This window comes from Schistocerca gregaria, chromosome 5, assembly GCF_023897955.1.
Source record: "Schistocerca gregaria isolate iqSchGreg1 chromosome 5, iqSchGreg1.2, whole genome shotgun sequence".
NCBI classification, from domain to species: Eukaryota; Metazoa; Arthropoda; class Insecta; order Orthoptera; family Acrididae; genus Schistocerca; species Schistocerca gregaria.
In genome coordinates this window covers 565,327,479-565,342,250 of record NC_064924.1, presented here as the reverse complement: position 1 = coordinate 565,342,250, position 14,772 = coordinate 565,327,479, and the positions used below count along the sequence as shown (strand labels likewise).

At 38.8% G+C, this 14,772-nt stretch overlaps 1 protein-coding gene across 3 annotated transcripts in view; it reads right to left on the bottom strand.

Annotated features, from left to right (window-relative positions):
* The window catches only part of LOC126272884 (carcinine transporter), a 414,147-nt gene that overhangs the window by 200,232 nt on the left and 199,143 nt on the right, over positions 1–14,772 (bottom strand). For all 3 annotated transcript variants that reach the window (XM_049976130.1, XM_049976131.1, XM_049976132.1), the window contains 3 exons: positions 8,523–8,696; positions 2,262–2,365; positions 1,981–2,135 (listed from right to left, as the gene is read on the bottom strand). In XM_049976130.1, coding sequence (XP_049832087.1) covers positions 1,981–2,135; positions 2,262–2,365; positions 8,523–8,696 — 433 coding nt within the window. The remainder of the gene's footprint in view (positions 1–1,980; positions 2,136–2,261; positions 2,366–8,522; positions 8,697–14,772) is intronic.

Genomic DNA, 14,772 nt, shown 5'->3' with positions numbered 1-14,772 from the left:
ATTTGAAAGATTCTCGAATGGATGGAGAAATATTGAGTTGGAGCAGTCTGAAGAAATTGATGAAGAACTCCAGAAAGGCTCAAGAAATTGTTCCCAGTGCAACTATGAATAATAGGCTTATAGGAAAACATTTTCATGAAACTGAACTAAGAAGAGCATCCCACTCAAGTTCATAAGATTTGTTTGGAGAGGACAGAATAATCTAGTGACAAAGCAATTAAGAAAGAAACATGCTGGTACTGCCCTGATTGAAACATATTTCTCTGCCACCATAATGTTTCAGACTTTTCCACGTAAAAGTAAATAACATGTGAAACTGCTTAAGAACTATCTTCACACTTTTCTTATGGACAGTCGTACATTATGTCATCATTAATGGAAAATTTGTAATCTATCACTGAACTACAACAAAGATGAAAAATGAAACTTGATACATGATCTTTTTAGTGTGTATTGCCCTTTAAGTTATCTCTGACAAAGATGTGCCAGTAACATTTGAAATAATGGTATGTATGGCTGATTTTCTGGGCCCAAACTGCTTCTACATGGCTAGGCTTCAAAGCGTGGTGATTCAAGACAACAGGCTACGAGATTGCTGAAGGCAAAGTCCAGGTCAGACAAGTTACAACTAGAGGAAGGAATCTACACATTTGTTTCCGTGGAGGGAGGAGCTATCAGTCATCATCCAACTGTGACCTAATTACATGAGATGTTCCAGAATGTCCCTTACTTTTTCTTGTGTACATCAATGACTTCCCATCAGTAATATTACCAGATGCCAAATTTGTTCTGTTTGCAGATAATACAAAATTGCAATAAATAGAAAGTCAAGTGTAGCTGTAGAGATATATATTCACAAAATTTCCATGGACACTATAAAAAAAAAAGGCACACTATATGCAGCTCAGAAATTGAGAGTGGTTTCCTTCCCGTACATGTATAAAATATGACAGTAAGCAGGTTGACATTGTTGAATTCTTGGGCTGACAACTTCATAATAAAATAATTTGCAAGGATCATACCACAGATCTGTTGAAGTACCTGAATAGTTCTTTACTTGCAATGCAGATGTCACATAAAAAATAAAAAACAAGTATATTTTGCTTACTTTTCATTCCATAATGTCATACAGGATCATTTTCTGGCGTTACTTATCAAGCCAAAATAAGGTCTTCTGAGTCAAAAAGCATGTGTAATAAATCATTTGTACAATATCCTGCTAAGGCCTGTTCAAAGCACTTCGAATACTAACTACTTCTATCTAATACATTTATTCGTTAATGAAATTTGTTATAAATAAGAATATTCCTACTTCACACCAACAGCTCATTACATGGAATCAATACTACAAACAATAATAATTTCCAACAAGATTTAATATCACAAAATTTTCATCCAAAATGGTGCACATTATTCAGGGAAACACATTTACAAGAACTTGCCAGCAACCATAAAAAATTTAACTACTAATAAAGTTGAATGTAAGAGAAGCTTAAAGGATTTATTTGTGACCATCTTCTTCTACTCAGCTGACAAATTTCTTGTTGGAACTCACTGATGTATATATAATTAATAATATCAAATAACATGAGTGTTACAATACTGATCCTGAGAGTTATGTGCACTAGCAAGCTGCTTCTGGAATTCAGGAGGTATGCTGCCCCTGATTGAATCTGCCCAGTGGATTATTGATGAGAGCTGATGTGACAGCCAACCTAGATGTAGTTTTTAGTCATTTCCCACATCCAATTAGGTGAACACCAGGCTGATGCTCATGCCTCGCATCAGTTACACAATTCACAAATATTTCAAAGAACATTTTTGTACTTTCACATGGATAACACTACATACAAACAGATGGGATACACAGTTTCAAATCAGTCCTCTAAATCTAGGCTATGTTTAGTCTCAGTCTGACAAGAGCAGAATTTCAAAATATAGTATAGATATACACAGCACATGAGCTGCACCAAACCTTACATATTATGAATGGTATCTGGTAAATGGCTGGCACTGCTAGTCCCACTATGATTCTGCTTGTCATCCATGTCCAGAAGTCTTTAGCTGCTGCTGTCATGAAGCCTCCAATCAGCATTGTTGTCAAACAACAGAAGAAGGATATCCGTCTGCCCACTCTAAACACAAACAGTGGCTTAACACCACAATAGTGCATTTCAGTGTTCAAAGTGACTGAAAGTGATGCAGCATTGAAATTTCACTATGTGTGTGAATAAAATTTTATCTCAGACATTATAACCTACCTGTCGTTAATCATGCCAAACATGTACACACCTATTGGTGCACCCATATTCAATGCAGATAAAGCAATTGTGGGATATATTGCATGATGACACACCAGATTAAACTGGAAACAGAAACAAAAGATACAGTCTGTGTAGTACTAAGACATGCCAGTAGTTCACTATAGTATAAAAGCAGCAAACAACTAAATTCAGTAATCTTAAATTGATGAAAATATCTGTCATACACATGTAGCACACAGTCATATTTCCCACGTGAGAGACAAATTGTGGATATTTCATAATACAAAATCTGTGGAAAAACTATAACATCTTTTTTTTTATTTCTTAAACATGGTGACCACATATCAGTTCTGAAGATAAACTTATTTCTTCATCCTTGTAAGTAGAAGAAAAAGAAAGGAAAAAGACAAACAGAATAGTACACATGAAAGTAGGTGTTACATACTGAAGTTGTAATGGTACCATCTGATGTCACTATGGAAACTGAACAGCTGGCTCAATCTGTCAACCTCAGTGGTGCTATTACCCAGAGGGCACTGGTAATCAGGAATGCCCTGTGCCAAGATAGTGCCATAATCTACCAAATACAAGTAAGCTGGCCCAGGACTGGTCTAAGTCACTTATGAAGTGAAGTGTGCAGTGCATATCAAGTCTGCTACCAGTCTGACTCACGTCCTAATACCATAGACTATGTTGGTCATAGGCAGAAATTAAACACAGCATAGAGGGGACTTTGCTTTGGAATACGCACTTAAGTTATCTTTAACTTTTGTAGTCCTGTCTTCCTCAGTTGCGTGTAATATTACGGTATATTGATATATTTTACTTATGGACCGTCTGACAGCAACTGAATAAAACACAATTTTAGTGCCATACGTGTTTTTCCTTTATTTTCTGCACTGTGATGATTCCTCAGCAAAGATTCATCTTTATGTACTGTTTTGGCAGGAATAGCAAGTGTCAGAGGATATGACAAAATAGACAATTTTAGAAAAATATATCCAATTATCTGCATGTTGTACATCACAAAAATGTGAACAAAAGAACTTTACAAAATGATCAAAAGCACACAAATGACTTATTAATGATGTCATGTGCGGTCATCAGCACCTGACTTATTTAATGATACACACATCAAAAATTTTTTTGCATCAACTCAGTTCCCAGAACACCTGAAGACAGACGTTGACTATGGATATCGTTTCACAGACACAGTCCCTTTGACTTTTCAGAGATGTCACTAAACCCACCCACAGATGTAAACAACCATGCATGAGCACCGCCTATTAGATGGAGAGAATCCGGCATCCAATCAGTTCCAGTCATTCCATGAGGAAGAATGTACAGGGCTCGTGTTGCCTGTAGTTCAACCATGCCTAGACGGTCAATATCGGTTCGACCGTGTCTGCATTGTTACTTTGTGCCAGGAAGGGCTCTCAACATGGGAAGTGTCCAGGCATCTCGGTGTGAACCAAAGCAATGTTGTTCAGACATGGGGGGAGATACAGTGAGACAGGAACTGTCGATGACATGCCTCACACAGGCCACTCAAGGGCTACCACCGCAGTGGATGACCACTACTTACAGATTCAGTGGATGACCACTACCTACGGATTATGGCTCAGAGGAACCCTGACAGCAATGCCACCAAGTTGAATAATGCTTTTCATGCAGTCACAGGATGTCGTGTTATGACTCAAACTGTGCACAATAGGCTGCATGATGCGCAACTTTGCTCCCAACGTCCATGGCGAGGTCCATCTTTGCAACCAGTGCAGTGCGGTACAGAAGGACCCAACAATGTACTGAATGGACTGCTCAAGATTGGCATCATGTTGTCTTCATTGAAGAGTGTCGCATATGCACTAAACCATACAATCATTGAAGACGTGTTTGGAGGCAACCCGGTCTGGCTGAACGCCTAGACATAATGTCCAGCAATTGCAGCAAGGTGGAGGTTCCTTGCTGTTTTGGGGTGGCAATATATGGGGGGCGACATACAGTGCTGGTGGTCATAGAAGGCACAGTAACAGCTGTGTGATACGTGAATTTCATCCTCCAACTGATAGTGCAACTGTATTGGCAACATATTGGCGAGGCATTCATCTTCATGGACAATTTGTGCCCACACTGTGCACATTTTGTGAAAGACTTCCTTCAGGATAATGACATTGTTTGACTAGCATGGCCAGCATGTTCTCCAGACATGAACCCTATTGAACATGCCTGGGACAGACTGAAAAGGGCTGTTTATGGACAATGTGACCCACCAACCACTCTGAGGGATCTACGCTGAATCGCCATTGAGGAGTGGGACAATCTGGACCAACAGTGCCTTTGATGGAACTTGTGGATTTTATGCCACAACTAATACAGGCATGCATCAATGCAAGAGGACGTGCTACTGGGTGTTAGAGGTACTGGTGTGTGCAGCAATCTGGATCACCACCTGTGAAGGTCACACTGTATGGTGGTACAATATGCAATGTGTGGTTTTCAAGAGCAATAAGGGCAGAAATGATGTTTATGTTGATCTCTATTCCAATTTTCTGTAAAGGCTCTCAAACTCTCAGAACTGAGGTGATGCAAAACTTTTTTTCGCATTTGTACTGCTGATTCACAAAAAACTGCATAATCTTTAGAGTTTAAATTAAATTTTCAAAAATTCCATCACTCCACTTTTAAACACTCTTCACAGTAACAAAATAGCATTTTTAGTGTACATTAGAATTATTTTTTTTAATTTCATTTATTCTTTTTAAATAATGGCAAGTGACCAATAAATCTCTGGGATCTAACTTAACTTGTATAATTTTCTTTGCACTTATTTCAATATAAAACAGTAAAGCTGTCAATACTTTAAACATAACAGTGCTTTGTTAGGAATGGTCTTATTGGAGGTGGTACATCCATTCCTCCTCTGTCCTTTGAACTGACTTCGCCAGCCTACACCCGCAGTTCACTGTGGACTCCAAACCACCAAGCATCTTTGAAATTTCTGCAGGGATGAAAGATGTGATGAGTGATGAAAGACATGATGAGTGACAGAAGACATCCAAGGACTAACTAAGTGTCCAATCCAAGATGTTCCTATTTGCAATATGGCATTAGTCTCTCAGATGTCAAGTGAAATATAACTAAGTGAAATATAACTGTCTCAGCCATGTATTAATGTTGAGAACAGTATCTTGAACTAGTGTAGTACGCAAAACACGTCTCTCTTTATTTGAAGCTGTCTTTTGTGAAATTTGGCATTGTCACATGATTTTAAGTAGACAGCTGACATTTTGGTTGCTAATTAGATAATTCTCTTCCTTACTGCAATAGAGTTCATAGTTTACAAAGATAATAATGTCAGATAAAAGTACATGAGTACAGGGCACTTCATTCTTTATGTAAAGTAAACCTTCAAATTTTAGGTTACGTCTGGCTCTTTAATAAAAAATTAAAATTGATTAAAAGTTTAGCTCTCTGTCAATTGATAAGTTTAAGTGGATTTGTGTTAGTGCCCAATATTACTAGAATAATTAATGGCATTCAAGAAACTCAAGACCAATATACCAAATTTGAATATTAGGTCCTAATACTGCAGTTTGTAATAGAAAATTAAGTGATGCATTTTTGCTGGAGTTTTGCTACAACAGGTGTCAACAATAACACCTTTAGGCATGCTCAATGTTGATCTATGTTACTGATGTTGACATTCTTTTTTTTAGAGAGAAATAAATTTAATTGATGAAAAAACACAACTGGAATTCATCAACCATTTGTACTTACCCGACGCTAAAATTTCAACAGAGCCATAGTATCTCCTTCATAGAGCTATTCCATCTGCCAAATTCTAACATGAATCCTATGAGAAACTGCATCGTCTCTCTCTATATAAACAGCAATGTCCTGACTGACAGACAAATTCATCATTGTCCAGCCCAAACCAATAAGGATAGAATATCAAAATTTGGAGAAGGTATGGATCTTATACTACTGGCATTGTTTGTGATGGTGTTTTTTGAAATTCCAACCCCAAGAGAGTGAAATAGAGGATGGAGGTTTATTTTGAAAAATGACACTATTAAGGCAACATTGAAGCTAGACCTATGAAAATTGGTGTTTGGTTTATTGACCAGAAATAAAGAAATGCATGTTTCAACATTTTTGGAAATTTAACACTATGGGGGTGAAATAGTGGGTGAAAGCCTTTTTTGAACATATATCATTACTGAAGTATTTTTAAACCTATATTTGTGAACACTGGTATTTGCCTTCAAAGTTACAAATAAAAAAATTCCTAGTTTCAGTGTTTTTGGAAATTGAACCCCTAAGGAGGAAAAATAGGGGATGAGATTTTTTATGGAAATATTTCATTATAACAGCATTATTAAAACTAAATCAATGAATATTTAAATTTGGCTTTTCAGTTGGAAATAAAAAATACACATTTCACTGTTTTTGGAAATTCAACCCCTTGGGAATGAAACAGGGAATGGAAGTTTTTTGAAAATTTTACACGGTGCAAGCATTTTTGAAGTTGAATCTAGGAAAATTTGGATTGGGCTTCTCTGTTAGACATGTATGCATGTCACTGTTTTTGGACCTTCAACCCATAAGGAGGTGAAATAAGGGGTGAAATATTCCATGAAAATATTTCATTGTGAAAGCATTTGAAAACTGATGTTTGGGTAGAGATGAAAAAATATATGTTTCACTGCTTTTTGAAATTCAACCCCTAAGGGGGTGAAACGGGACCAGACTGATTCACTGACTCATAATCACCCAGCCCAAACTGCTAAGGATAGAAACTTGAAAGTTAGGAGAGCTTGTGGGTCTTATACTGTAGGCACTGTTTAAGAAGGGATTGTACAAAACTCCACTCTTAATAGGGTGGAATAGCGGGTAAAGGGTTTTTGAAACAATGTTGCTATTAAGGCAATTTTGAATCTAGACCTAAGAAAATTGGTCTTTGGTTTCTTGATCAGAAATAAAGAACTTGCGTTTCATAATTTTTGGAAATTTAACCCTATGGGGTTGAAATAGTGGGTGAAAGGTTTTTTTGAAAATACATCATTATTAAAGAACTACTAGAGTATTTTTAAAGCTGTGTCTATGAACATTGGTATTTGACTTCTAGGTTAGAAAATATATATATGATGTAAATAAAATAGAAAGAAACTTCCACATGGGAAAAAGGTATTAAAAACAAAGATTCCAAGACTTACCAAGCGGGAAAGCGCCGGCAGACAGGCACATGAACAAAACACACAAACACACACACAGAATTACTAGCTTTCGCAACCGATGGTTGCTTCTTCAGGAAGGAGAGGGAAAGACGAATATATCATACAATCGCCATTAATCTTTATTTTACAATTGCCATTACCAACTTTGGCCCATATAAACAAGTACTAATCAGCATTTAATTTCAGCCTGCTTGTGTCTGTGTATGTGCCGATGGATATGTGTGTGTGTGTGTGTGTGTGTGTGCGAGTGTACACCTGTCCTTGTTTTCCCCTAAGGGAAGTCTTTCCGCTCCCGGGATTGGAATGACTCCTTACCCTCTCCCTTAAAACCCACATCCTTTCGTCTTTCCCTCTCCTTCCTGAAGAAGCAACCATCGGTTGCGAAAGCTAGTAATTCTGTGTGTGTGTTTTGTTCATGTGCCTGTCTGCCGGCACTTTCCCACTTGGTAAGTCTTGGAATCTTTGTTTTTAATATATTTTTCCCATGTGGAAGTTTCTTTCTATTTTATATATATATGCTTCAGTGTTTTTGGAAATTCATCCCCCAAGGGAGTACAATAAGACATGAAAATTATTAAGAAAATATTTTGTTACATTAAAAAAATTTTAATCTAAATTTATGAAAATTGGTATTTCACTCTTCAGTTAGATATAAAGAAATATTTGTTAGCTGATTAAAATTGCTACAGAAATATCTACACAAGCATGCAAAGGGCATGATTGACATAAACTCTGGACTCCAGTTATCAGAATTGCTTTTCGGTCAAAAGCACATTCATTAAGGTTCATGCTTATATTGCTTTAATTAGTGTGCAAAGCTTAGAAAACAATGTGTGAACAACATAAAATTTTTATTAAATAAACAAAAAACTTCTCCACATGTTACACAGTCTATGCGTGAGAAAAGTGACACTAAGCTAATCTAACTATATATTTCAAGTTAGCCCCTACCACAACTTGCTTAAATTTGCATCTTTCATTTATGAGACTTTAACATAATAAGAATCAAGTGAATACTAACATCAATAACAACAGAGGAGGAGATCTCTGTTGTATTATACTCCCAGCCATCTTTACACTCTTCCACCGGCCAGCTCAAATTTGGCTTGATTTCATCTGGAGAATACTGCGTAAGCAGCTCTGTCCAATTAACAGCATAGCGAATACATTTTTCAAATGTGTTATTTGAGTTACCCTGTAACATTAGAGTTAATGGAAATTAACATAACAATAGTGACACAAGTTTGGAATAATATAATTCAAAAGAAGACTTAATATTTTTTATTAGTCTTATTAATAACATATTATGGGTAGGATTTTTCTCTTCAATCCTTTTTACAACTGAAGATGATCTTCTAAGCAATAAAAAATGATAATCTGGATTATAATTTGTGATCAGGAATAATAACATTTGTATTATTCATACATAACTTGTGCGACCAAACCTTGTGATGGCAACTGTTAAATGTACTGCAATCAGATCTGGAAAGGTAATTGAATAAGAATTCAGGAATTGAATAAATTGAAAAAAGCTATCTGACTTCTATTAGATTAGATTAGATTAACTTTCATTCCAATTGATCTGCAGTGAGGAGGTCCTCCAGGATCTAGAACATGTCAGAAAAACAACAATACATGACAAATATTTACAACTCAAACAAATAAGCTAATGTACCATTCCACAGATCCCAAGTGGCATGGTCATCATTTTTCAATGAACGCTCTATAAAATAATCATTTTACAAATACTAATGCACTGAATTTAAAATAAGTTTTTTTAAATTTATTTATAATGCAACAGACATGTAATACAACTACTAAATACTTATTTACAATGAACACATTACTGCACTGAACTGGTGCAGAAGTTAGATTGTACTTACAACACACTTATGCACAATGAACACACTACTGCACTGAAATTGTGCAGAAGTTATATATAACTGACATGTCTACTTGTGTCTGTGTATGTGAGGTTGGATATGTGTGTGTGTGTGTGTGTGCGAGTGTACACCTGTCCTTTTTTCCCCGTAAGGGAAGTCTTTGCACTCCCGGTATTGGAATGACTCCTTACCCTCCCTCTTAAAACCCACATCCTTTCGTCTTTCCCTCTCCTTCCCTCTTTCCTGAAGAAGCAACCATCGGTTGCGAAAGATAGTAATTCTGTGTGTATGTTTGTGTGTTTTGTTCATTGTGCCTGTCTGCCGGCGCTTTCCCGCTTGGTAAGTCTTGGAATATTTGTTTTTAATATATTTTTCCCATGTGGAAGTTTCTTTCTATATATGATGTGACTTAACAAACAAAAGTGCTGGCAGATCAATACACACACAAACAAACACAAACATACACACAAAATTTGAGCTTTCGCAACCGGCGGTTGCTTCGTCAGGAAAGAGGGAAAGATGAAAGGATGTGGGTTTTAAGGAAGAGGGTAAGGAGTCATTCCAATCCCGGGAGCGGAAAGAATTACCTTAGGGGGAAAAAGGGATAGGTATACACTCGCACACACAAGTGTATGGATGGATATGTGTGTGTGTGTGTGTGTGTGTGTATGTGTGTGTGTGTGTGTGTGTGTGTGTGCGTGTGTGCGCGCGCGAGTATATACCTATCTTTTTTTCCTCCTAAGGTAAGTCTTTCCGCTCCCGGGATCGGAATGAGTCCTTACCCTCTCCCTTAAAACCCACATCCTTTCATCTTTCCCTCTCCTTCCTTCTTTCCTGACGAAGCAACCGCCGGTTGTGAAAGCTCGAATTTTGTGTCTATGTTTGTGTTTGTTTGTGTGCCTATCGACCTGCCAGCACTTTTGTTTGGTAAGTCACATCATCTTTGTATGTATATAATAGAGGGAAACATTCCACGTGGGAAAAATATATCTAAAAACAAAGCTGATGTGACTTACCAAACAAAAGTGCAGGCAGGCCGACAGATACACAAACAAACACATACATACACACAAAATTCAAGCTTTCGCAACCAACGGTTGCTTCTTCAGGATCTCATCCTTCACGAAATCCTCCCCACTCCACCAAGAGTGTCTTTCCGCCATCCACCTAACCTTCGTAACCTCTTAGTTCATCCCCATGAAATCCCCAAACCACCTTTCCTAGCCTCTGGCTCCTACCCTTGTAACCGCCCCCAGTGTAAAACCTGTCCCATGCACCCTCCCACCACCACCTACTCCAGTCCTGTAACCCGGAAGGTGTACTAGATCAAAGGCAGAGCCACATGTGAAAGCACCCACGTGGTTCACCAACTGACCTGCCTACACTGTGAAGCTTTCTATGTGGGAATGACCAGCAACAAACTGTCCATTCACATGAATGGACACAGGCAGACAGTGTTTGTTGGTAATAAGGATCACCCTGTGGCTAAACATGCCTTGGTGCACGGCCAGCACATCTTGGTGCAGTGTTACACCGTCCAGGTTATCTGGATACTTTCCACTAACACCAACCTGTCAGAACTCCGGAGATAGGAACTTGCCCTTCAGTATATCCTCTCTTCTCGTTATCTGCCAGGCCTCAACCTCCGCTAATTTCAAGTTGTTGCCACTCATACCTCACCTGTTTTTCAACAATATCTTTGCCTGTGTACTTCCGCCTCGACTGACATCTCTGCCCAAACTCTTTGCCTTTACAAATGTCTGCTTGTGTCTGTGTATGTGCGGATGGATATGTGTATGTGTGCGAGTGTATACCTGTTCCCTTTTCCCCTTAAGGTGGGTCTTTCCGCTCCCGGGATTGGAATGACTCCTTACCCTCTCCCTTAAAACCCACATCCTTTCGTCTTTCTCTCTCCTTCCCTCTTTCCTGAAGAAGCAACCATTGGTTGCAAAAGCTTGCATTTTGTGTGTATGTTTGTGTATCTATCGGACAGCCAGCACTTTTGTTTGGTAAGTCACATCAACTCAGAAACACAAACATACACACGCTTTCGCAACCAATGGTTGCTTCTTTGCGTTTCTTTGTGTTTCTATCAACCTGCCAGCACTTTTGTTTGGTAAGTCACATCATCTTTGTTTTTAGATATATTTTTCCCACGTGGAAGTTTCCCTATATATAAAGAAACTTCCACATGGGAAAAATATATTAAAAACAAAGATTCCAAGACTTACCAAGCGGGAAAGCGCCAGTAGACAGGCACAATAAAATAACACACAAACACACACACAAAATTTCTAGCTTTCACAACCAACGGTTGCTTCTTCAGGAAAGAGGGAAGGAGAGGGAAAGACGAAAGGATGTGGGTTTTAAGGGAGAGGGTAAGGAGTCATTCCAATCCTGGGAGCGGAAAGAATTACCTTAGGGGGAAAAAAGGATTGGTATATACTCGCGCACCCACACACACACACACACACACACACACACACACACACACACACACACACACACACACACATATCCATCCATACATATACAGACACAAGCAGACATATTTAAAGGCAAAGAGTTTGGGCAGAGATGTCAGTCGAGGCAGAAGTGCAGAGGCAAAGATGATGTTGAATGACAGGTGAGGTATGAGTGGCGGCAACTTGAAATTAGCGGAGATTGAGGCCTGGTGGATAACGAGAAGAGAGGATATATTGAAGGGCAAGTTCCCCTCTCCGGAGTTGGGATAGGTTGGTGTTGGTGGGAAGTATCCAGATAACCCAGACGGTGTAACACTGTGCCAAGATGTGCTGGCCGTGTACCAAGGCATGTTTAGCCACAGGGTGATCCTCATTACCAACAAACACTGTCTGCCTGTGTCCATTCATGCGAATGGACAGTTTGTTGCTGGTCATTCCCACATAGAAAGCGTCACAGTGTAGGCAAGTCAGTTGGTAAATCACGTGGGTGCTTTCACACGTGGCTCTGCCTTTGACCGTGTACACCTTCCGGGTTACAGGACTGGAGTAGGTAGTGGTGGGAGGGTGCATAGGACAGGTTTTACACCGGGGGCGGTTACAAGGGTAGGAGCCAGAGGGTAGGGAAGGTGGTTTGGGGAATTCATAGGGATGAACCAAGAGGTTACGAAGGTTAGGTGGACGGCGGAAAGACACTCTTGATGGAGTGGGGAGGATTTCATGAAGGATGGATCTCATTTCGGGGCAGGGTTTTAGGAAGTCGTATCCCTGCTGGATAGCCACATTCAGAGTCTGATCCAGTCCCAGGAAGTATCCTGTCTCAAGTGGGGCACTTTTGGGGTTCTTCTGTGAGAGGTTCTGGGTTTGAGGGGATGAGGAAGTGGCTCTGGTTATTTGCTTCTGTACCAGGTCGGGAGGGTAGTTGCGGGTTGTGAAAGCTGTTTTCAGGTTGTTGGTGTAATAGTTCAGGGATTCAGGACTGGAGCAGTTTTGTTTGCCACGAAGGCCTAGGCTGTAGGGAAGGGACCGTTTGATATGGAATGGGTGGCAGCTGTAATAATGGAGGTACTGTTGCTTGTTGGTGGGTTTGATGTGGACCGATGTGTGAAGCTGGCTATTGGACAGATGGAGGTCACTAAAGGCTTCACACATTGCTGTCTTGACAGCCAAATGTGTTTCATTCAGTATGTCTCTATCTAAAGCCCTTTGCTTTATCTTACATTTACTCCATAGTTTCTGTTTCTTTAGAAATTCCTTTACAGTGGTTGTGTACCATTGACAGTCCCTCCAATCATTAACTCTTCTGTTGTGTATATAACTATCCAGTGCATGATTAACTACCCTTTCAAACTTTATCCCTCGTTTCTCCACATGCCCCTGTTCTGAACTAAATGCTAAAAGTTCCTCACTGAATTATGACACTAGTGCTTTATTATTTAGTTGACTGAACTTATAGATCATTCTACTTGTTTTAATTGTCCTTTGTATATTGGAAATCAAGGTTACTGCAAGAGTCTCATGGTTAATTGAAACCTGTTTCAGCGTTGATATCCCAAGGGAGGTTATGTCTGTTTGTTGACATTACATATAATATATTTTTATAATTTTATTCATAGCTGTTATGTCTCAGAAACTGTAGTACATAATTCAGAACAAAATTCAGTCACTAGTTGCACAGGTATTTTATTTTTCTTAACTGGTTTCCACACAATAACTTGTCAAAACCAGTAAAGGAAAACAAAAACTTCTGTGCAAATTAATTTTTCGAAACCATAAAAGTGAAATAAAAATATTTGTGCAACTGAGGACTTAGTCTGAAATCTAATATATTTTCATCATGTGTAGAGTTCAGAACCATCCCTTCTTGGTAGATTTCAAAGAAGGTATTCAGTAATAATTCACAAAATGTCTTGTCACACCCACCACTAATGATACTGTAATTATCCCATCTGATTGTGAGATGATTTAAGTCTCCTCCAATTATTATAGTGTGACTGGAGAACTTAAGTACTAGTAAACTATGGTTCTCTCTAAAGTTTTTGGTTTCTTCATGAGGTGGTCAATAGAAGGATCCAATTATGCAGTTTTAATTTGTATCTCAATGGATTTGAGGTTCTTATCTATTGCTACAAATACATCAGCTCCACTTTCCATTAGCCTGTTCTTTCAATATAGAGTTAAATTTCCCCCAGAAATGTCACTGCTGTCACTTTGGGTTTTAACCAGCTTTCTGTACCTATTGTTATGCTAGCTTCATTCCTTTAACATTATGTTGTGAATGCTTCAGCAGTCAACCACTAGGGTTTTAATGCTCTTGTCTATGGGGAGCAATATTTCTTGGATCTTGCACCAATACTTTTGAGTCTCCCGGACTGTATGAAGCATCACCCAATTTCAAAAACCCTTGTGTGCACCCCACACACCATCAGCCTCTGATGTGTAGTGTACAGCTGACCCATTTAGAGGGAACTCTTCGAATTTGAAACAACATTGCAGCATACTGTTTCTCATGCACCAACATAGTTACGTTACACACCATCATGTTACATGCTACAGCATGGAGCCCCTCTTCTGGCAAAATATTGCAGCTTGCATCATCAAAGCGAGAAAATTGATCGAGTAGTATGTATAACATGTAATACCTCAACCGATATTGAGAACAGAATACTTTCTAGCATGCCCTTGTAGCTTGTCACGAAACTTTCACAATCTCTGGTTCACCCCTTTCACCCTCTTCTCAGGATCAGTAAAATGCCAAAAAAACTGGCCAGGGCAGTCTCTCTAAGTACTACCAAGATTGCTTTCTTTAGTTGTGATTGGAATGTTTTGACCAATTTGTAAATTAACTAACCAGTGATTAACAGCAGTTCATTTGTAGCACTAAAATCTTAACATCCTTCTCTCTCTGAAAGTGGCTAGATTTGTA